This window comes from Somniosus microcephalus, chromosome 6, assembly GCF_052327205.1.
Source record: "Somniosus microcephalus isolate GS21.2 chromosome 6, FLI_Smic_1.0, whole genome shotgun sequence".
In the NCBI taxonomy this organism is placed as follows: Eukaryota; Metazoa; Chordata; class Chondrichthyes; order Squaliformes; family Somniosidae; genus Somniosus; species Somniosus microcephalus.
Window position 1 is genome coordinate 98,888,633 of NC_140992.1, and position 21,828 is coordinate 98,910,460.

At 42.8% G+C, this 21,828-nt stretch overlaps 1 protein-coding gene across 3 annotated transcripts in view; it reads right to left on the reverse strand.

Moving 5' to 3' along the window:
• Window positions 1-1,448: 1,448 nt before the first annotated feature.
• The window catches only part of LOC147115947 (serine/threonine-protein phosphatase 2A regulatory subunit B'' subunit alpha-like), a 472,008-nt gene continuing 451,628 nt past the window's right edge, over window positions 1,449-21,828 (reverse strand). For all 3 annotated transcript variants that reach the window (XM_085990625.1, XM_085990626.1, XM_085990628.1), the window contains exons 15-16: window positions 20,428-20,534; window positions 1,449-12,070 (exon numbers count right to left, since the gene is read on the reverse strand). In XM_085990625.1, the coding sequence (XP_085846751.1) occupies window positions 11,974-12,070; window positions 20,428-20,534 (204 nt within the window). In that variant the 3' untranslated portion in view covers window positions 1,449-11,973. The remainder of the gene's footprint in view (window positions 12,071-20,427; window positions 20,535-21,828) is intronic.

The following is a 21,828-nucleotide window of genomic DNA, read 5'->3' on the forward strand; positions in this document are numbered from 1 at the left end:
GTCGCCGCAGGGCCGCCATCCACCGCAAAGTTTTGGAACGATGTGAAGAGGCGAAGACCAGGGACTATTCGACCTGCGAATAATCCCTAAGCGCTCCAGTGTTGCGAACTCTGCCTTCACGACTGCAAGCTTGCCAGGTTCGAGGCGCCGGGCCCGCACGTGGACCGGGGGGCCGGTGGTGGTGATGTGGTGTTCCACACCATGCTTCGTGGCTGTGGAGGAGAACGTGGGCCTGGTCAGGTCTGGAAATTTGCCTAGCAGGCGAGCGAACTCATTCGGAGTCGGGAAAGCGCAGGAGACGGTGCGCGACATGGTGTTACTACGGTGGCAAGGGATGGAGTGAAACGTGGCCGCGTTGATCAGCCGTCGGTTCCTTACATCAACCAGGAGGCCGTTGGCGCACAGGAAATCTGCACCGAGAATGGCTTGCGAAACCTTGGCCGTAACAAATTCCCAGAAAAACCGCTGGCCGCCGAAGCACACCTGGACCCGCCGTCTGCCGAAGGTCCGAATAGCTCCGCCATTAGCCGCTTTGAGGGGGAGGCCGTGCCTCCCAGCCTGTACATCAAGAGCTGATGCGGGTAGAATGCTGCACTGCGCTCTGGTGTCGCACAGGAACTGACGACCGGAGAGGGTATCTGTGATGAAGAGCAGCTTGCCTGCATTGCCGATTGCCATCACGGCCGTGGGGCACCCGTTAGACCCGTTCTTCATTGGATGGAGTTGGTTTTTTTTTTGAGAGAAGCTGCAGGGAGGGCGGCAACATCTCGCCTTCACGCCAAACTGCATGTGGTAGAAGCACAGCCCCGCGGGCTGAGGAGCTGGGGTGGCATCTGTGTGGGATGGGTGCCTTGTGGCAGTGCAGTACTGTTGCGTAACTGCGAATATTTTGTCTGCCTCAGCAGCGAGCGCTGCGCAGTCTTCGACCTCGGATCTTGCCAAGGCCGCTTGCACTTGCTCCGGTAATTGGCTGAGGAATAACTCTCTGAAGAGAAAGCATTCCGGTTCGGAGCCGAGGAGTGTGAGCATTTGGCTCATCAGCTCAGAAGGCTTGGAGTCCCCGATCCCGGGCATAGCGAGCAGCCGACGGGCGCGCTCTGATTTCGTGAGCCTGAAAACCTGTAGCAACCGCACCTTGAGAGTCTCATACTTGCGGTCAGTTGGGGGGTTCTCGAGAAGACTGATGATCCGCGAGGCGGTAGAGCCGTCAAGTGCAGAGACCACGTATAAGTATCGGGTCTGATCCTCAACGATGCCTCTCAGGGTGAACTGGGCTTCAACTTGGATGAACCACGAGGTCGCTTGTTGCTCCCAGAACTGCAGCACCTTCAACGAAACGGCATTTGCCTCCATGCTGTGTTCCTTTTGCGAAATCTGTTCACAAAAGTCGGGGTCACCAATGTAGGAATGGTCAAATTCCTATCTAGAGATTGAGTTCGACACAGGCAATCAATCAAAAAGGTTTTTAATGTCAAACTAACGAGTTTAAACAGATTGATGCAAGAGAACTATGAATACAAGTCTTAACAGTTCGGAGGCTCCACGAGGACTCACTGGGCGGTCCCGTGGATGGCGTCATGACGTCATCACGTTTTTCCCGCGTTTGGGTGATCACGTGATTAGCGGCATGATGTCATCGCGTTTGCCTGTGCTCTTAAAGGGACCGCGCACTGTACATGCAAACAGGATATACAATGGTACAGATTTAGTCTGTAGCTAACACATCGTTAAAGGGAATTATGTACAGTTGTTCAGAGCCCCTCAGTGGCTCTGCCACAAGGCCTTACATTTTGGTAGGAAGAATAGGGAGGTCACATCATTTGGAGGGTGCAAGTCTAGGTGGGGTTGAGGAACAAAGGGATCTCGGAGTACAAATAATTAAAAGTTGCAACACAGGTTAGGCAAGGCCATAAAAAAAGCAAACCAAGCACTAGGGTTTATTTCTAGAGGTATAGAATTGAAAAGTAGGGGGGTTATGCTAAACCTGTATCAAACCTTGGTTAGACCACACGGTGTACAATTCTGGTCGCCATATTATAAAAAGGATATAGAGGCATTGGAGAGGGTGCAGAGAAGATTTACAAGGATGATACGAGAAATGTGAGGGTATACATATCGGGAAAGGATGAACAGGCTGGGTCTCTTTTCTCTTGAAAAAAGGCTGAGGGGTGACCTAATACACGTCTTTAAAATTATGAAAAATTTTGAGTGGATAGAGAATGTTTCCACTTGTGGGGAAGAGCATAACTAGAGGCCATCAATATAAGATAGTCACCAAGAAATCCAATAGGGAATTCAGAAGAAACTTCTTTACCCAGAGAGTAGTGAGAATGTGGAGCTTGCTATCACAGGGAGTGGTTGAAGCAAATAGTAGAGATGCATTTAAGGGGAGGCTAGACAAGCATATGAGGGAAAAGGGAATAGAGGGTTATGTTGATAGATTTAGATGAGGAAAGACGGGAGGAGTCTCGTGTGGAGCATAAATGCCGACATGGACTGGTTGGGCCGAATGGCCTGTTTCTGTGCTGTATATCCTATGTAATCCCTACGTAATCCAAATGTGATCCAGCAAGTTTATTGACCTGGGAAATATGGTTAAAACTGATCCAAGTAAACTGAGCCTGTGAGAACTAATTTTGAATTTTTTTTCAGTATGGAAACACCTCTTCCATGGTTGAAGTTAAGGCAATTACATTAGTGAAAAAAACAAAACTCAAGAGCTGCTCTAGTGGCTCGGCGGGTAAATGAACAGCCCAGTGTTATACTCAGCCATACAGACCAGATTTAATTTAGCTGATGTTGGCTAGGGCACCGGTGGGGTTGCTGCAATTGGTCTCAGTGCTTCAGGCTAGGGGAGGGGAAATCAGCCAAGGTTTCTGTCCTCATCACTAATGTCTTCTGCTGTAAAGAGTTTGTATGGAGGCAGGATTTAGCTTAGCTGTGATGCCCCCTGCCGTTGAATGCAGAAACTTGGGAGATGAGGTGGGAAAATTGTTGGGGGGGGGGGGGGGGGGGAGGGGAAAGATACTAAATTAAAAAAAACTTGTAACCTCTTTAAAAATCTTTATTTAATTTTAAAATTCCAAAGTAAATTCTGCGAATGTAAAGCCATGCTAACACAAGCAACCAGCATATTTCACACCACTTGATTATTTTCAGCAACCAAAAAAGCACATCATAACAAACACAGCTTTCGTTTAGAACATTTCTATAATGGTTTTTATCATTAACAGTTACAATACTTAAAAAAAAAACTTTGAGCAGTTTTCGAGTTGCTATACAGTAGCTCACACTTTTCATAGATGTCCCCAATGTGTTTGCATAGAGCTAAAATTACTGTGGAACAAAATGGCAGTTTTTCATCTCAAGTCTTCAGTCATTTGGTACAGATTGTGTCACATCTGAATAATGAGTATGTTTTTAACAATAAAAAACAGAAGACCTATTACTATAAATAACCAACACTGGAAAAAGTGTTACTCAACTACGCTGGAGCTTTTCATATTTAATATATAAATCTGTCCAGTTTATCATCAAGAATAAATTGAATATTAATCTCAATCTCAAACTCTGAAGTCACTTTCCTTTGCTTTTTTTATAAAAAGAAAACCCTATAAGAAGGTAGTGTATAAATTTACAGATATTCTAATGCTGAGGTTTCTATATTGGCAAACCACACAGAATGGACAAAACAAATTTCACACTTTTTGGCTGACAGGGTTTTTTTTACATTACTTACAGAGATAACCAAGTTCTTCTACACACGTGTACATTAATTATCTAGAACATTAAGGTTATAAATAAGGCACAGTTTCAAAAAATATTCAGTATTAACAAGAAAGTAAATGACAGTTGCAGAAATGTTGTGCCATATTTGTACATTTTACAGAGCTTCACAGACTGTATGAGAGAAAAAAGAATACAGATGTAGGCTTTCAAATTAGTTTGAACCATATCTCTCAAACTGCAGTGTGTTGAAAGGGCAGAATTGGCTGGCAGTGGGACCATGGTTTTGTTTGTAGACCCACCAAGTTAGCCGATTTTGTCGGCTCGGGTGTCTCGCATGCCGCTGCTGCTTTCTTCAGAGACACACTTTAATGTTGGAACGTCCCACTTAAAATGAGACAGTTGAGAGGTACGGTCTGAACTGAGTAATGGTGCAAATCAGTGGGAGCAAACAAGAAACAAAGAGCTAGATGCAAAAGACAGAAACCTCTATTCAGTGCAAAGTGGTACCTATTTTTAAAAAGTGACTGAATATGAATCTCAGTTAATGAATTTCATTTCTGGCTATGTGGCTTTCCTCCTATTTAAAAAAATTGTCCCAAGTGGTTCGAACATCCTGGTTGTGGTCTGACAAAAACATGAATTTTGTGAAAGTATAAGACAAGTTCCAAAGAAATTTACTCTTCCTCTTGGAATTTTCATTGCACACTGGAAAGAAAATAAGGATCTGCGAAAAGCTCCTGTGACAAATAGAGGCGTTCTCGGATGTAATCTTATTCCAGCTGTTTATAGTATGGCTTCATTGAATACAGCACAGACCCACATCACTACCAGTGTTAATGTAATCAAAACTCCCAAATGTGTCTACTTTAGAAACTATATAATCCAAGCCACAATCCAAGAAAGCTGCCAGTTCAAGGTGCTGCATAATTGATAACCAAAAGGAAAATAAACTGTTAGCAGTTGTAAATCTCCTTTTGCTGCTTTGGCAAAATACTGTGATTGCTATTTCTGGCCTCTTTGAATTGGGGAGGGTTAAAATTAAACCCCAGAGCAGTGGGTTCAGGAAGGCACAATTTATTGCTATGCAGAGTTCAAAGGACAAGTCTTCAGGGGGAAACAGTTTTGCTTAATGGATATGCGACTGAGGTCAGTAAAAAAGGCCTGTTTAAATATTTTGGTAATTATGCTTTAGCCAGTTCTGTTCAAGATCCCAGTTCAAAGGTGAAACATTCATTCCCTATCCATACAGGACATTAGGCCAAATAACAATCAAACTTCCAGTGTGCTGGTGTGGGTTCATAACCTGTATAGGTTGGTGGTCACTCCACCTGACTGGGGATGAGGAGAGAAAAAAAAATCTGTTTCGTTAATTTTAATTAAGCACACATAAAACAGTGCTAACTTTTATTGTTACCTACCCATGGAAAAATATCTGCACATTCCATCTGTCATATCATGTGCTTAATTCTCAGTCACAATGGTGAAAATTTTAAAAGACACCTCCTGAATAATGTAATTATCACACTCATATTTGAGGATTTTTTCACAACTAGGTAAAGGTACTACTGTTATATTACACATTTTTAAAATTTTAAGATTATTTGATTTGGGATCTAATTGATAATTTTCACACTGCGTGCAATTCACTTCAAACAGAAAAGTTTTCATTAAGTGACATTGGAACAATGGTCAACCACAGTCTGATAGCACCTGACTAGAAGTACCGTCACTCACTTACAGTGCAGACAAACCAGTGCTTAAACATTTGTGTCTTTGTATTCTGGATAATAGAATAAAATAAATATCATTTTTTTTGTGCAAGATACTGAATTGTTTCTCTCGTTTTGCAACTTTATGCATATAATACTGGTTCTGGTGACTTTTTATCAAAAAAAGTTATTTCTAAGTTCCTTCAAATAATATTTTTTTAAATATAATTTTACCTGCTTATGGTCCAACATCTAATCATGGAAGGCAATGTAGTTATGGCAAACAACTCAGAACTGCCTACATGGAGCAGAGATTTCCTTTGTCTGCTAGGGATAGCAAAATGATAAATGTGTTTATAATTTTGCTACACCTTGTACTCAGATGAAGTATTTTTTCATCATTACCAAAGTGCAGAGTTGTCTCAACATTGCCAAGCCAATAGTATACTACAATTTTATAATAACAGCATTGTTTGCACCGATGCCTCCAATCTTATATATACAGTAATATAGTGGCTATATTATTTCCTGATCTTTTTTGATGAGTTTTTGTGCTTATGAACAAAAGGCAGCTCAATGCTGGAAAATGGGAGACTTTTCCACTCCTGGTACTTCTAGGCCAAATACACAGTAGTTTCTTCTATGTTGTCCCAACAATATGCCTTAACCACCAGCCTTGGAACAGAAACATGAATTCTTCCATTTCCCAGACATTTGTATGACCAGGAATGCCAATTTGTGGAGAGTTTGTGCTGTAGACACCAACCCATTGGAAGCTGCCCAAAATGATTTAAAATAGGACCCATACAGTTGGTATTTAGAGGAGCTTTTTGTTCTATCAGTCTTGGTTCAATTTTAACCCAGGCCTCAGAGGTGAATGTACAGTATTTAATTCCTTATATCTCAATAAATCTGCTGATTGTCACAATTATTTATTCTTCAGTGTAGATGTCATCATCCATCAACTGTATGGCATGCACTGGTCATTGGCTTCTCCAGGGGAAGCAGTTCTCAGCCAAAATGAATTGCTAAGCTGAATAAAAACACCCATGACGTTCACAGTACATATTCTAAAAGAAACAGACTCCCTGATTTGATTTTAAAGCTGTAATCACATTTTGGGATTCAGATAACGTATAAACCACTCAAGCTTTGCTCTGGGCCCTTCTGATTCCAACTGATTCCTTTTGACCAGATTGCCGCACTGTAATCACTCCCACAAATCCATTCATCTTTATTTAAAAGTCAGAGGCCCTGAAATTACCCAGTATGAATGCTTAATGCAGTTGACTGAAACTCCTCTCTGTTATTTTAGTGGAGGCATTATCGTACTTATTTTAAAAATGCTAAGATAGTGGAGTGAGGTAGTTCATTCCAAAGCATTAAGCTTTTGCATGCTGGTATCCCACAGGATCATTTCAGGGCCAGAGTGTCAAATTCTACCACCACCTTGGCATTTCCAAATACAATTGTGGGTTTCACAAGTTGGAATTTCTTGGCTTGCAAGGCAATATTGTTTAAGAAAGGTAGAATTTGGAACGTAGTATGCTCATAGTTTACACTGCATGTGTGAGAAAGGGAGTAGAAGTTTACATGCAGTAATGGAAATAAACACAAAACCTGTGGTACAAAAAAGGAAAGCTTGCAAAAATAAAGGGTCTTTCATTATGTTCTAAATTATCATGGGCTTTAGCCATCCCCATTCAATCTCCCGACGTAAAGTTCTACATAAATACTGCATAATCTTCAAAGGCCAACAAGCAAACTCAGAATAATCACCCATCCTGGATCCAGTATTCAACCCTGGCTTCAGCCTCAGATGCAGGAAACCACCATATTCTGTGCAGTACTTGATATAAATCAGAGCTTCCAATCTCTCAGAATATATTTGCATGTAACTCCCAAGTTCAAGGGGACAGCCGACGTGAGGTGCCACTGGATGTAATTGAATCCACAAGAATTGAAGTGCCAGTGATTTTATATTTTTCAAAGCATTTGTTAAAAAAGAACCCAAATCTCTGCTCTTGGGTGCAGTGTTACTCAAGCACTTGTTTCTCAGTGAACCACTGCTCACTATATGCCTCTGCCCATTCATGATTAGGTTATTTTAACATGGGGCCAAATTTGGTTTGATGGGGGTTCTGTTCTGCAACTGAGATTATCAGGGTTTTCGTCTTTGTAAAATTGCTGTACCTGGATAAACATTTTACCAAACTGTAACATAAAAAATGGTCTGCTCATTTCTTTTGTAACAAAAGAAATTTTTTTTTTTGAATTCCAAAACATCCCAATGCACAGTACGAGATATACGCATATATAAAATGACACCCCACTCCAAATATTAATACCTGATTGGAATTACTGGAATTGGAATATTTTCTGGAAGTTTAGCTGAACATTTGTGGTCTTCGACTAAAATGTAAGTATTATTCTGCTGTAATCTCTGTGCAACCATCTATCATATTGCACTTAACAATTCTAAATTGTAGTAATAATGCTACAAATATTGTGATTTACTATAGCCTGTAAGTAGTCCACTAAATATTAATGTTGGCATCATACTTTGTCAGCTACTTAAGACTTTCACATCATAGTCTGAATGGAAATTCCCATTTATTGTCAATACAGTACTTGGAAGTAAAGTCTTGGTAGATGAAACAGTAAATTGGGCCACACAAACAGCAAAAACCTTCTGGATTAAACTCCATTTGCACCCCCCCCCCCCCCCCAATCCTACCCGGGCAAGAGACATAGAGAAAACATAAATAATTAACTATGTATACAGAACAAATATTTACATTTAACCTAGAAAGGGGCCTTTTTACTTCTGCAACCTAGGTTAATGTCCAACTCGACAGATGTCGTGAACTTGACTCAAAGGGATTTCTCAAGCAGATTTCACTGGGCTGAATTCCTGAAATATCCGGTGTGGAAAACCCTGATGATGTGGTCGCCTGATGGCTGCAGCAGAAACTAAATCTGCTGCGACACAAACTTTCTTTATCTGGCAGATGCAGCAATCACATCCTCCTCTGTTTATACACAAAGTGAAAGCTCCCGCAAGAGACATAAGCCAGCCTCTTAAATTAAAATATGTTTGGACAGTCTCCTATCACAAAGTGCCCTTTTCTTTATACACGGATTTGACGACATAGACCATAAGGGCAGACTGTGTGGGAAAAGAAGATGGTACATCGGGTAATACAAGAGTTGCTCTTTTGAAATTGGGATTTAGTGTTTGATCCAGGGATGCAAAGTGAGGTATATGCTCCATTCCAGAACTGTAAAATGCTTCATTTCAATGGATAGATACACATGCAAAAAGTAATTAATTCTGGTAGCCTGTGGTTACATTGGCATCAAGTCTGGATAGAATGAATTTCAGGGTAAAGAAGTTTGATTTCCCCTGTTGTAGTTTTCATATGGTTTGGGGGGCAGGGGGAGTTATTCCTAACAGTAACTTCTTTTGTTCTCCTATTCAGGCAGGACATTTTGATAAAAAAGTGCACTGTACCTTTGTTAATTCTAAAAATGTTATATTAGTCACCATCTCAAAATACCATGTTAGTCATCATGTTCATGGAGGAAAGGTTTTTAAGATGGAGCAAAATAAATATTATTTTCAACTTGCTGCCTGGGCATAAAACTGGTGCCCATTCTAGAAACTGCACGATGTGCATTTCCAAATCATTGGAAATCTACCCCTTTAACAATTGCCATATTGTTTTGCCTTGAGTGATCCTCTGTAGTTGCAGAACTTTTCGCATATTCAGAACATCTAGACAGCAACAATATGAGAGCACTGCAGTCTCAGATAGAAAATAGTCTTGAATGGTATTCATGGCAGAGGGAGGTTACAATGGCCTGGAGAGAGAGGAGAGGTTACTGCTAGGTTAATCAAGGGTAAGTATGAGCAGTCCTCAAAGCTGAACGGTAAGGAAGCCTTTAGTGGAAAAAAAATAGGTGGGTGGGGGAAGAAACATTCAATCACAAATAGAAGGTTAATGGGTTGAATTACATGTAACCTGCATAAAAGCTTCAAATTTGAAAGAGAAAATATAACTGAAATATACCCAGAATTTTAACCTGTTTTTTCTCTTTACAGATTCTGACAGACATTCCAGCATTTTCACTACTTTTCTTTTATTGATGGTATCAAGAACCAGGAGAAGCAATCCAGGCATCTAGTGTAGATATTGATTGAGAGTTGAGAGGGGGATAGGGAAAACAAGAGGCAAATAGAAATTTAAATTAAAAAATTAGACATAACATCAAGCTAATTCTATTACTTCATATTGATTTATGTATTTCTTTTTAAGAAGTAGACTTCCTAATTATAGGTCTCTCTTCATTCCACTATATTTTTGATTCATGATAGAAAAAAGAAAATTTTGGGCTAGAATTAATTAATATCAAATAATATAATGCCATAGCCTTCAAGCAGTATTTATATTATTGCCTCGATACTGTGAAAATGCCATTTAAAAACAAAGTACCTTTTTCTATTTAGTACTGTGCTGTCAATTTGCTTCTTTCATTATTGAAACAGACAGATTGCCTACACTGAAGTGCGTCGTGGGCTGTAAATAAAACATGATCGCCAGTGTGCGATACCAAAAGGATTTCCCGTTAAAGTCGAGAAATTCTAAGACTGCAGGGAGCTGTGAGCACTTTGAACTGCATCTTCGGTGAACGAATGGATCCCCACAGTAGCAGCAATTGGGAGTGCATCAAAAGTGCAGACTCAATATCAGACTGGATATTTGAATAGAATAGCAAGTGGAAAAATGCCAAAGATCAGAAGTAACAACCTTATGAGTGAAACAGAGAACCGACTAGGCATTACACATTTCTAAGTGCGCCTGCAAAGAAGGTTATAATAGCTTAGTTCATGTTATCAAAATGTCAGTTGGAATAAAAGTGAATTGCATTGATTGAAAGATTACAATACTCTTCGCTGTATTAAATATTTAATATTAGTAACCTGATAAAAAATAAATTAGTGGCATCAATTGACTCAAGGCCACAGTACTCTCCGCTGTATTAACTGTTTAATATTAGTAACCTAGAATTTGCTTTGTTTACAAATTTCCTTTAACATTCAGAAACGGAAGGCACCATTTTATGTTTTCATGCTGGTGCTAAATTAAATGTCTACATTCTGTGGCCGGGAATTAAAAAAAACAATTTAAGGACTTTGGTCTCTGAATGGGGTAAAATTCCTGTTAAATAACCAAACCTTTTTTTGTTAGGGTGGGTGGAGGGTAGTTTCAAATAATTTTTAAGACTGATTGCAGGAAGGTAATCATTACAAACTTTACTGATGACTAAAGTGGATTGTTAGTGCTACAGAACACTGGAAATATGTCATCAATTTCACCTCCAGCGTGAAATTGTGTATCTGGTACTGACCAGGGCCACTGTTGCTTCTGTAATGTACAGTCGGAAAGTGAAAGGTAATTACATGGCTTGCAAAAGGGAACTCCTCAGACAGCAAACATTATTTAATCTGCATCCAAACCACATGAAACCAGTGTCGAATGAATGAATGGATCCCCAGTAGCAGCAATTGGAGTGCGTCAAAAGTGCAGACTCAACGGCTCAATATCAGGTGGATATTTGAATAGAATAGCAAGTGGAAGCAAGCACAGGTGCCCACAAGGGCCCAAGATGCAGGCTCAGAAAGGTCTCTTGGGGGTGCTTGTGAACTGAACTGACTGAGCCAGTGCAAGCCACTGAATGGCTCTTAAAGGAAAGATGCATTTTTCAATCTGTAGAAACTCCCACAAACTAGAAAATACAGTACATGCAAGGAAAATGAGCCGTCTCCTTTAGGCCAGTCATATCACAGCTCACGCTGGTCTGATTTTGTGGGATTCTGTGCATTTCATCAGATATTCCCAGAGCTATGGAGCAAGTGCCTTGGGGATGTTTTACTGCGTTGAAGGAGCTATATAAATGCAAGTTGCTGGTCTTGCAGGCAACCGGCACCTCATTTTAACCAGCTGGGCCTTTAAGTCAGGCTTCCTCAGCCTATTTGGCTATGACTGTCAGTGGATAGTGAGAGGAAATTTAAAAAAAAATCACAGCAATAGCATGTGAGTACTGATAGGAGGAAAGGAACTTTACCAAGCCTTGATAAGGCAGAGTAAAGGGAGGTTTATACTGGAAAGAAGATGACCCTGAAATGTGAAGAAGAAAAAAAGTGAGGAAAGAAAAACAAGCAATAACTAAACAGGGACAAAACGCAGCAATGGGCAGCTAGTAGAAATCCATATACATAACACTGCATTTTAAGACATATTGCACAAACAGACAGTATTTTTTGATTTTGAATAAAGTCCATTGCACACAGTAAGCATGTACTTCTTTTGTTCTGATATAAAATCTAGCATAATCTCTTCAACAAAAAAAACAAACAAAAAAAGATATAAACAATTTCTTTTCTCTACATATCTGACCGGGCAGTGGTCAGTCCTTAAAGTTGGTGTCTACTGGTCACCCTGACTGTCCAGCAGCTGAGCTAGCTTTGAATTTATGTTGGAAGGTCAGAAATGACAAGCTTGTCCATCTTGTTGCTGAGTTCTGGGGCAGTGGATAGTTCATCTGATTCATAGTCTTCCTCAAATGAGCTGCAAGGAAGAAACAAAAGATTGTACCAGAATCCAACCAAATCCTACTACTTTTTAAATACTGTGATTGTTTTACCATTCATCACAAAATAAATAAGGGCCGATTTTAACCCTGCCCGCCCTGCGGAAGCTGGGCAGTCGGGCAGTTAAAATGGCTGCAGCAACTTACCTACCCTAATCCCACTGCCGCCCCACAGGTTGCAATTTTAACCTGCTCTTTTCAACAAGTGACTGGGACACCTGCTGCTAGGTACAGGGACCCGCCTTCAAATATGCAGATTGGGCTCCAATCACGTCAATTTTAACCCGAGGTCTATGCGGGGAAGCCGCTGTTCGTCGTCAGGCCAACCTGGGGGCAAGTGGATCCAGGGCCAGAAAAAGCCCAGAAAGCCAAGTCATCTAATTATTTCTTGTTTACTTGTGGGCGAGGAAGAGCAGGAGGGGTCCTCCGGGCCCCAAATGGAAACTTTGGGCTACCCTTGCCTCAGGAATCCCGCCCCCACACCCCGACTCCCCTGCTGAGCACTTATCTGACTGCCGAGGACAGTTCCTTCAGGCCCCCAGTGGTGGTGTCTTGCCATGTGAAATCCTGCTCCCACCCACCGGACAGCAAGTGCTTCCCGCTGTGGTCGGGCGGGAGACTGACGGAGGCCTATGCATGTGTAGCCTAGGAGTTAAAATCTCCCGAGACTCACGCTGTGGAGAGCCGAATGGTGTCCCATCTGCTTAAATCCCGCCGGGAGTTAAAATCAGAGCTAGAATCTTTTTGCTTTTTAAAAAATAAATTCTCCTCTTTCCAGCAGGTGCTGAATCTTGTTGGGGTGCAGTTATATGGGCATCAGCCATTATCCAGTATCTCGCCCAAGTAGCCATTCTTCACGTGTGACCCTAGACAGTGAGTGTTGGCAGGGTATTCAACCGTAGCAACCATATTTAACCATAGCAAGTATCGCAGCCGAGCAGGACCCTGTCCTCACCCGACATCCACACACACACGCGGTCACCGGGAAATGCTAAATCTTATTCATATTTGTGTAAACATGATGACATCGATCCACAAATCCAGTATTCATAGGTCTTCGAATAGGCCGGCAGGGAATCTGAACCGCAGAGCCCTTGTTAATTTGTCTGTGTGCTGGGCTGAGGATGTGGCTGCAACATATAGTTGGTGCTGAATAAAGGGGGCCATACACTGTAGCTTCCTGGCCTGGGAGTGCTTGATGCTGATACTGGGTGCTGAAAATGAGAAGGTTTTGCATTTCCCAATGCTAATGTCCTTTACCTTGGTGAGTTCAAACAAAATTCAGCTGTGCACTGACACATATTTATCATCCTACCCTCCTGAGGGAAGGCCACACTGATGGGTCTCCCTCTGTGCAATAAGATTCTACGATTCTACGATCTTGTCTTCTCCAATGGGACGTGTCCCATTCTATTTCTCTCCCCTCCTCTTTATCATTTTCCCCCTCTCCTATCCTACTTGTCCTGTCCAAACTGGTTGTTTTACAAATTTTTCACATTTTCTCATCTGCTTGTGATTTACAAAATTGCACGTGAGCATTTGTAAACGGGCCTAATTAAAGTGCCGATTGTAGGAGACTTACAGATCTGCTCTAAGAGGTAGCGTAGTCTCTTTGGGCAGAACCGGACAGAAAATAAGGGCCACTAATGAAAAGAATTCAACGTGTTGTTTTTTTTCTGATTGAGTAACAGTGTTACTGAGGAAGAGCATCTCATCTTTCTATTAGGCACTTTACAGCCTTCTGGACTCAAATTGAGTTCAACAGTTTCAGACCATAACCTCTGCCCCTATTTTCCAGTCGGCAGCTGTTGATGATTCTGCCATCCGCAACATTTAATCTCTCCTGCCTTCCACCCTATCACAGACCGTCCCTTTTGTTCTTTCCTCCCCTCCCCCTTTCCCTGCCTCTGCACCTGCTTAAAATCTGTTACATCTCTAACTTTTTCCAGTTCTGACGAAGGGTCACAGACCTGAAACGTTAACTCTGTTTCTCTCTCCATGGATGCTGCCTGACCTGCTGAGTATTTCCAGCATTTTCTGTTGTTATTTCAGATTTCCAGCTTCCGTGGTATTTTACTATTGTATTACTGAGGAAGAGACTCAACTTTCGCAGTGCCTCTATTTCAACAACAGGTGGCAGCACTCTGACCCTTCGTGAATACTTCGCTTCACAGCACTAAATAGCCTCTGCAACATTCTTATTAACATATGTTACATAGAATTACACAGAACATACAGCACAGAAATATGTTAATCTCTTTATTACTTTCTATCTGCAAATTGAAAATCAGTCTTTGGGCCTGTGATTTAATTTTTGTTTGTTTTAAACCGGCTTCCCTAGATTTGTCAATTCTGAGCGCCATGAGTGGCTACAATACCTAAATTAACAGTAGGTGGCGCTATCTTTAGATAAAACACTAATACACACTGGGCTAAGTTTCAGGTAAAACAAACGCTGTAGTTTAATTCCGTGTCACTCCTGACAGTGCTATAAAGAGGATGGAGACAAGGGCAGGTCAATCTCCATTAAAGTGCTACCTTCAGCACCATCTAAGTACACAGGCTATGAGATTGGTTCTCATAACACCATTTTGAAGAAGCTTAATGGTGACACTATATTGCATGACCCCTGAGCCCAACTTGTTCTGAGTAGTTCCAAACAACTGTTGAACTGCATTTTTCATACAAGAGATCGTTGCCTCAACATGGGGGCATTTCTGGTTATTCCTCTCCACGTTCCACCTAAAATACAGTAGCTGCAGTCCAATAGCATGGCTGAAGGAGTTGAATAATCATTGGTGACAACAACCTCCAATTTGCTCTATCCAGATTTCTTTCTCAATGCAATTTCTTTCCTTCTATTTTTCTCCCCCTCTCTCCTGCGCACAGTCAGCCTTCACTACTTTGTCCCAGTGACCAATCTCCGTGTTTGATCCATGACTGTAAGTGCCGGCAGGTTATTTGACCGTGGCTAATCCTCTTCTCACCCAAAGTCTACACAAACTCACTTTCCAGCAGGAATCACTGGATGGTAACTCTTGCTGTTCTTTCCCCTCCCAAGCACAACTGTGGTGACCCTAATGCACAAGCCAAGGGTCAAACCTGCGACCTTCTTGACCTGTAGAGCTCAGTTACACCCGAGGCAGTTCACTGAGCCATCAAGGAGTCAAAAATATATCTTTTTAACAGACTAGCTTTATTGTTGCTATAGATTGTGCAGATAGTGAACAATATGTAGATCACAATGTCTGTCCTACCACCCCCACCCCCCAATGAATAATCTTGTTTGAACTCATTCCCTGGCCAATAAAAACAATTATTTATATATATAGCATCGAAGAAAACAAATTCTTTTCTCTTTTTTTCCAGGTAATATGCTGCGTAAGCAAAATTAGGAGTCCTCCGAATAAGTAGATATCCTACGAGGTCTTACTGATAGTCATGCTAAAGCAGATGTGAGAATTTCTGTGCTCATTTAAACAAAAAAAACCTGATATCACAACATTTTCTGCTTAATGGACTAGACATCTGGACCCTGAAAGTTCTTGGAGGTTCTACCTCTCTCCTGCCGTAACTCAGGCGGAACGTTACTGGGGATCCCTTTTCAAATTGATTAGCAATCACGGACCCCCATCTAAATTAAAATACTATATACTGTAATACTCAGAATATGAAAATGCTGCAGGTAAAGAGTGTTTTAATGATGCTTTTAAGTAAACAGGTATTTACTTACAGATATCAGTGAGATGGGTGCGCCTGCTTCTCACACCATGTCTGGGTACTCCGCAGCAACAGATGGCCACTGTTAGCCAGATAGGGAAGGAAAGCTAGGAGGTGATGTGGCAGTATTGGTTAAGGGGAATGTTACAGTGCTGGAGAGGGAGGATGTCCTGGAGGAGGTCAAGGACAGAATCTATATGGCTAGAGTTAAGAAATAATAGAGATGCCATTACACTACTAGGTGTATTCTATAGACTAGATTCTATAGTTCCTAGGACTAGGGACAGGGTCACTGGCAAGGCTTGGAAGCTAAACAGAGCCAGGCCTGGTTAGTACCTGGAGGGGTGACCATCAGGGAAGACCAGGTGCAGAAGGTCACGGAAGGAGCCCCGAGGAGGGGCGGTTGGTGAGAAGGTCATGGAAGGAGCCCCGGGAGGGGCGGCTGGTGAGCAGGCCCGGGCGTTGGGCTGAAGATTGTCGGATAGGAGGAATGGTGGAAATGGAATGGCGGCGCGCACAGACGCAGTGGCTTTGCTTCTCCCAGGACGGTGCTATTTACGTTTAATGTTAATGTTATTTGTACTGGACTCATGGGAGCTTGCAAGATCACATTTCGTTGTACAATGACAATAAAGTTGAATTATTATTATTATAGACCATCAAATAGTGGGAAAGGTATGGAGGAGCAAAATTACAGAGAGGTGCAAGAACTATAGAGTAGTAATAATGGGGGACTTCTACTATCCTAATATAGACTGGGATCGTAATAGTGTAAAGGGCAGAGATGGGGAAGAATTTCTGAAGTGTGTTCAGGAGAACTTTCTTGATCAGTATGTTTTCGGCCCCATGAGGGAGGAGGCATTGCTGGATCTGGTTCTGGGGAATGAGGTAGGTCAAGTGCAGCGTGTCAGTAGGTGAACATTTAAGGAACAGTGATCATAGTATCATAAGGTCTAGATTAGCTATTGAAAAGGACAGGGAGCAAGCTAGAGTAAGAATGTTTAACTTGGGGGGGGGGGGGGGGAAGGCCAATTTCAGTGGGGTGAGAACGGGTCTGGTCCGGGTAAACTGGAATCAAAGATTGGCAGGCAAAACTGTAGTGGAACAATTGGCTGCCTTTAAAGAGGGAATAGTTCGGGTACAGTCGAGGTACATTCCCACGAGGGGAAAAGGTAGGGCAACTAAAGCTAGAGCTCCCTGGATGACGAAACAGATAGCCAATATGATGAAGCAGAAAAAGAGCGCGAATGACAGTTGTCAGGTTGCCAATACATCTGAGAATCAAGCTATACATAGAAAGGTCAGAGGAGAAGTGAAAAAGAAAATAAGAGAGGCAAAGGGGTCGACTTTCCTGAAGCTGTCGGGAAGAAGGCGGGACTACAACTTTCGGGTTTTAGACCCGCCTACTTCGACGTCCGGCCAATCCGCACGATTTTCCCTTGATTGACCTTGTTGAGCCCGCCCAGCGGGCTCAGCAGGCCAATTAAGGGCCACCCGACAACAGGTGATGTCACAGACTGCAATTTCATCTGTCAAGAGTCCTTGACAGATGAAATATCAGTGTTTCACAGCTGTTTGAAGCTGTGAAACACTGACAGTCTGAGTTCTAACATGAGTCCTTCTGCACAGACTCAGTTAGAACTCTCAGCAGCATTCAAAGCTGAAGGCTGTCACTTTTCACAGATCGCAGCTGTTCAGCTTTAAGTGCCGGCTGAGTGATGGGCTCCCGACGGCTTCAGGAAGAAAGGCTGTTAAGGTAAGTACAGGTAAGTAAAAGTTCTTTACACACTTTAGACACACCAAACACACTTACCTTTGCACTCATGCACCCATCACTCACCTGAGCACCGACATCGCGACCCCTCCAACCCGACGGCCCGCCTGCTCTAACCTGGCGTGGTTTGGAGCCTTCAGGAATCCCACACGAAACCCCTCAAAATAGGGATTAGGCTAAAAACTGCCTGTTAACAGGCAGTTAATTGGCACTAATCCCTTCCCACGTGGGGTGGGGTTTTGGCCGGGATGGTGTCGGGACCCCCAAATTCGGGATCTCCCCCCCCCCCCCCCCCCCCATATGCCTGAAACCCCGCCTGACGGCTCCAGGAAAATCGACCCCAAAGAGAGGGTATGAGAATAGAATGGCAGCCAACATAAGAGGCAATCCAAAAGTCTTCTATAGGCATATTCTTTGTCTTTGGTCGGTGTCGAGCTTCTTGAGTGTTGTTGGAGAGTATTCCATCACATTCCTGACTTGTGCCTTGTAGATGATAGAAAGGCTTTGGGGAGTCAGGAGGTGAGACACCTGCCCCAGAATACCCAGCCTCTGACCTGCTCTTGTAGCCACAGTATTTATGTAGCTGGTCCAATTAAGTTTCTGAAAGGGAGGCTGAGGTACTAAATGAGTACTTTGTATCTGTTTTCACCAAGGAAGAGGATGCTGCCATAGATATAGTGAAGGAGTAGGTAGTGGAGACACTTGATAGTATAAAAAGCTATGAGAAAGGCTGGCTGTACTTAAAGGAGATATGTCACCAGGAGCGAATGGGATGCATCCTAGGATGCTGAGGGAATTGAGGGCGGAAATCGCGGAGGTACTGGTCATAAATATTCCAATCCTCCATAGATACGAGGGTGGTGCCAGGGGACTGGAGAACTGCAAATGTTACACCATTGTTCAAAAAAGAGTGTAAAGATGAACCCAGCAACTATAGGCCAGTCAGTTTAACCTCGGTAGTGGGGAAGCTTTTAGAAACTATAATCAGGGACAAAATTAACAGTCGCTTGGATAGGTGTGGATTAATTAAGGAAAGCCAGCATGGATTTGTTAAAGGCAAATCGTGTTTAAACAACTTGATTGAGTTTTTGATGAGGTAACAGAGAGGGTTGATGAGGGTAATACGGGTGGCATGGTGTACATGGATTTCCAAAAGGCATTCGACAAAGTGCCACATAATAGGCTCGCCAGCAAAGTTGAAGCTCATGTAATAAAAGGGACAGTGGCAGCAAGGACACGAAATTGACTATGTGACAGGAAACAGAGTAGTGGTGAACGGTTGTTTTTTGGACTGGAGTAACATATACAGTGGTGTTTCCCAGGGGTCGGTTCTAGGACCACTGTTTTTCTTGAGATATATTACTGACTGGAACATGGGTGTACAGGGTACAATTTCAAAATTTGCAGATGACACAAAACTTGGAAGTATAGTGAACAGTGAGGAGGAGAGTGATAGACTTCAGGAAGACATAGACAGGCTAGTGAAATGGACGGACACGTGCAGATGAAATTTAACGCAGAAAAGTGTGAAGTGATACATCTTGGTAGAAAGAATGTGGAGAGGACATATAAACTAAATGGTACCCCAGCTGGAGATGTTCTCCTTGGAACAGATAAGATTGAGAGGAGATTTGACAGAGGTGTTCAAAATCATGAGGGGTCAGGACAGAGTAGATAGAGGGAAACTGTTCCCATTGGCAGAAGGGTCAAGAACCAGAGGACACAGATTTAAGGTGATTGGCAGAAGAACCAAAGAAAGGAAAATCTTTTTTACACAGCGAGTGGTTAAGATCTGGAATGCACTACCTGAATGGGTGGTGGAGGCAGACTCAATCTTATCTTTCAAAAGGGAGTTGGGTAAGTATCTTAAGGAAAAAATTTGCAGGGCTACGGGGAAAGGGCAGAGGAGTGGGACTAGCTGAAAGCCAGCACGGGCTCGACGGGCCAAATGGCCTTCTTCCGTGCTGTAACCATTCTATGATTCTATTCTAGTGCTGGACAATTTTTAAAGCCGTCAGCAGGCTGGCCAAGGTGAGTGAGGGCACGAGCTCCCATGCACATGCTGGGATGCTGCTGGAAACATGACCCACTGCCATACTGTCCCACTGGCATGTTTTGTAAAAGCTGCACTGTGGGATTGTACGTGTTTGCGTGAACATGTTCAAGCACGTGTTTGAAGGGCCCCGCGGGCGCTCTGATCACGTGTCTGGAGGATAGCACAGGATCACAGCGCCAGGGAGAGGAATCGGCTCGACTGGCAGGGAGCATTCGTAAAGTGAGTGAGAGCTGTAGGCCTCTGTGAGGAGACGGGCCCAGCCGTTGAGAATAATTCGCATGAACTGAATCAGTGTCCGTTTTATAAAGAGGAACAGGCTTGAAATTACCTCCGGTCGCGGACCCTCTGGAAAGTTTCTATGGACCTCCAGGGATCTGCGGACCCCAGTTTCAGAACCACTGATTTAAATCGTAAGGGGAAAGGGAAGGTTATGATGGGTATTGAGTTGTGAAAACTCTGGCGCTCTGGGTAGCATTTGAAGATGTCATTAAACATTCAGAAAAATCTAACGTTTCTCTCAGTCAAGAAATTGTATCCAATCAGCTGGTCAGCTGCATGCCCATAGTGACATTCATTGGGTCTTGACCAATCATGTACTGATAAATCAACTACTAGTCTTTTTCATCCTAAAACATATTGTAATGAATTAAAGAAGGCAATCAGAGAGTGTTTTTCTGCCATTTAATCATTGTGGTCAGGAAACGTGTCCAAGCTAAGATCCAAAAACAATGAACTGACGCTACTGGTGAAAATAGAATGACTAATGTCACTTTGCAGCCACCTACCCTTCCTGTAACTGCTCATTGGCCGATTCCTCAGCAACCAAAATTTCATATTCTTCAGCTGCGTACTTGTCCCAGTCGGAAGGCTCCGGACCATCACTGTCAACATCCTACAAGAGGCAAAACACGATGGTCAGCAAAAGTGCAGTGACTTCATTCTGCGATTTTAAATTTTTTTAAAAAAGGTTGACACCTTATCCAAACCTACAGGGCCCAAAATTCACACAAGTCAAGTGAATTACTAAATTACTAAAATATTAATCCCACTCGAAATTTCAAATAACTTTATTTTGGAAACTTTCGGTTAGAAAAAAATGTGCACACTTGAATCAGCAAGATGAAGACATCATTGAATAAACTCATCCTGGGCTGTAGAGCAAATAGGGCGGTATCGCTTGTTATACACCTTGCCTGATATTCAGTTCCATCTATATCAATGGAACTGATTATCAGACATGGCGTATCATGGGCGACCACTGTGATGTTGCCCATTTTGTCCTACTGCCCAGGACAAGTTTATACCCCTTAGAGTGAAAGTTGGGTTTGAATGTATAACATTTGTGCCTTTATTAGTGCAGTCCTTTTCCCCCCTCTTGCCCTTGCAATGCTCATCTTGTCAATGAGACCAACCTCCTGCTCTCTCGACCCTATTCTTACTAAATTCCCGACAACCCAACTTTCCTTCCTGGCTCCCATGTTAGTGGATATTGTTAAGGGTTTTCCTCTGGTATTGTCCTCCTTTCCTTCAAATCTGCCATCAAAAAACCAACCCTAGACCCTTCCATCCTTGCAAACTATCGGCCTATCCCCAAACTCCCTTTCCTCTCCAAAGTTCTTGAACGTGTTGTCGCCTCCCAAATCCGCACCCATCTTTCCCAGAACTACTTGTTTGAATCCCTCCAATCAGGCTTCTGTCCCTGCCACAGTATGGAAACTCCTCTTACCAAGGTCACAAATGACATCCTAATTGACTGCGACAATGGTAATCTATCCCTTCTTGTCCTTCTGGACCTGTCTGCAGCCTTTGACACAGTTGACCACAAAATTCTGCTCCAACGCCTCTCCACCATCGTCCAACTGCACTCGCCTGGTTTCATTCCTATCTTTCCAGCCGTAACCATAGAATCACCTGCAATGGCTTCTCTTCCCGATCCTGCACTGTCACCTCTGGTGTCCCCCAAGGATCTATCCCTGGCCCCCTCCTATTTCTCATCTACATGCTCCCCCCTCAGTGACATCATCCAGCAACACAATGTGAGTTTTCACATGTACGCTGATGATACCCAGCTCTACCTCATTTCCACCTCTCTCGAACCCTCCACCGTCCTATACTATCAGACTGCTTGTCCGACATCCAGCACTGGATGAGTAGAAATTTCCTCCAATTAAATATCAGGAAGACCG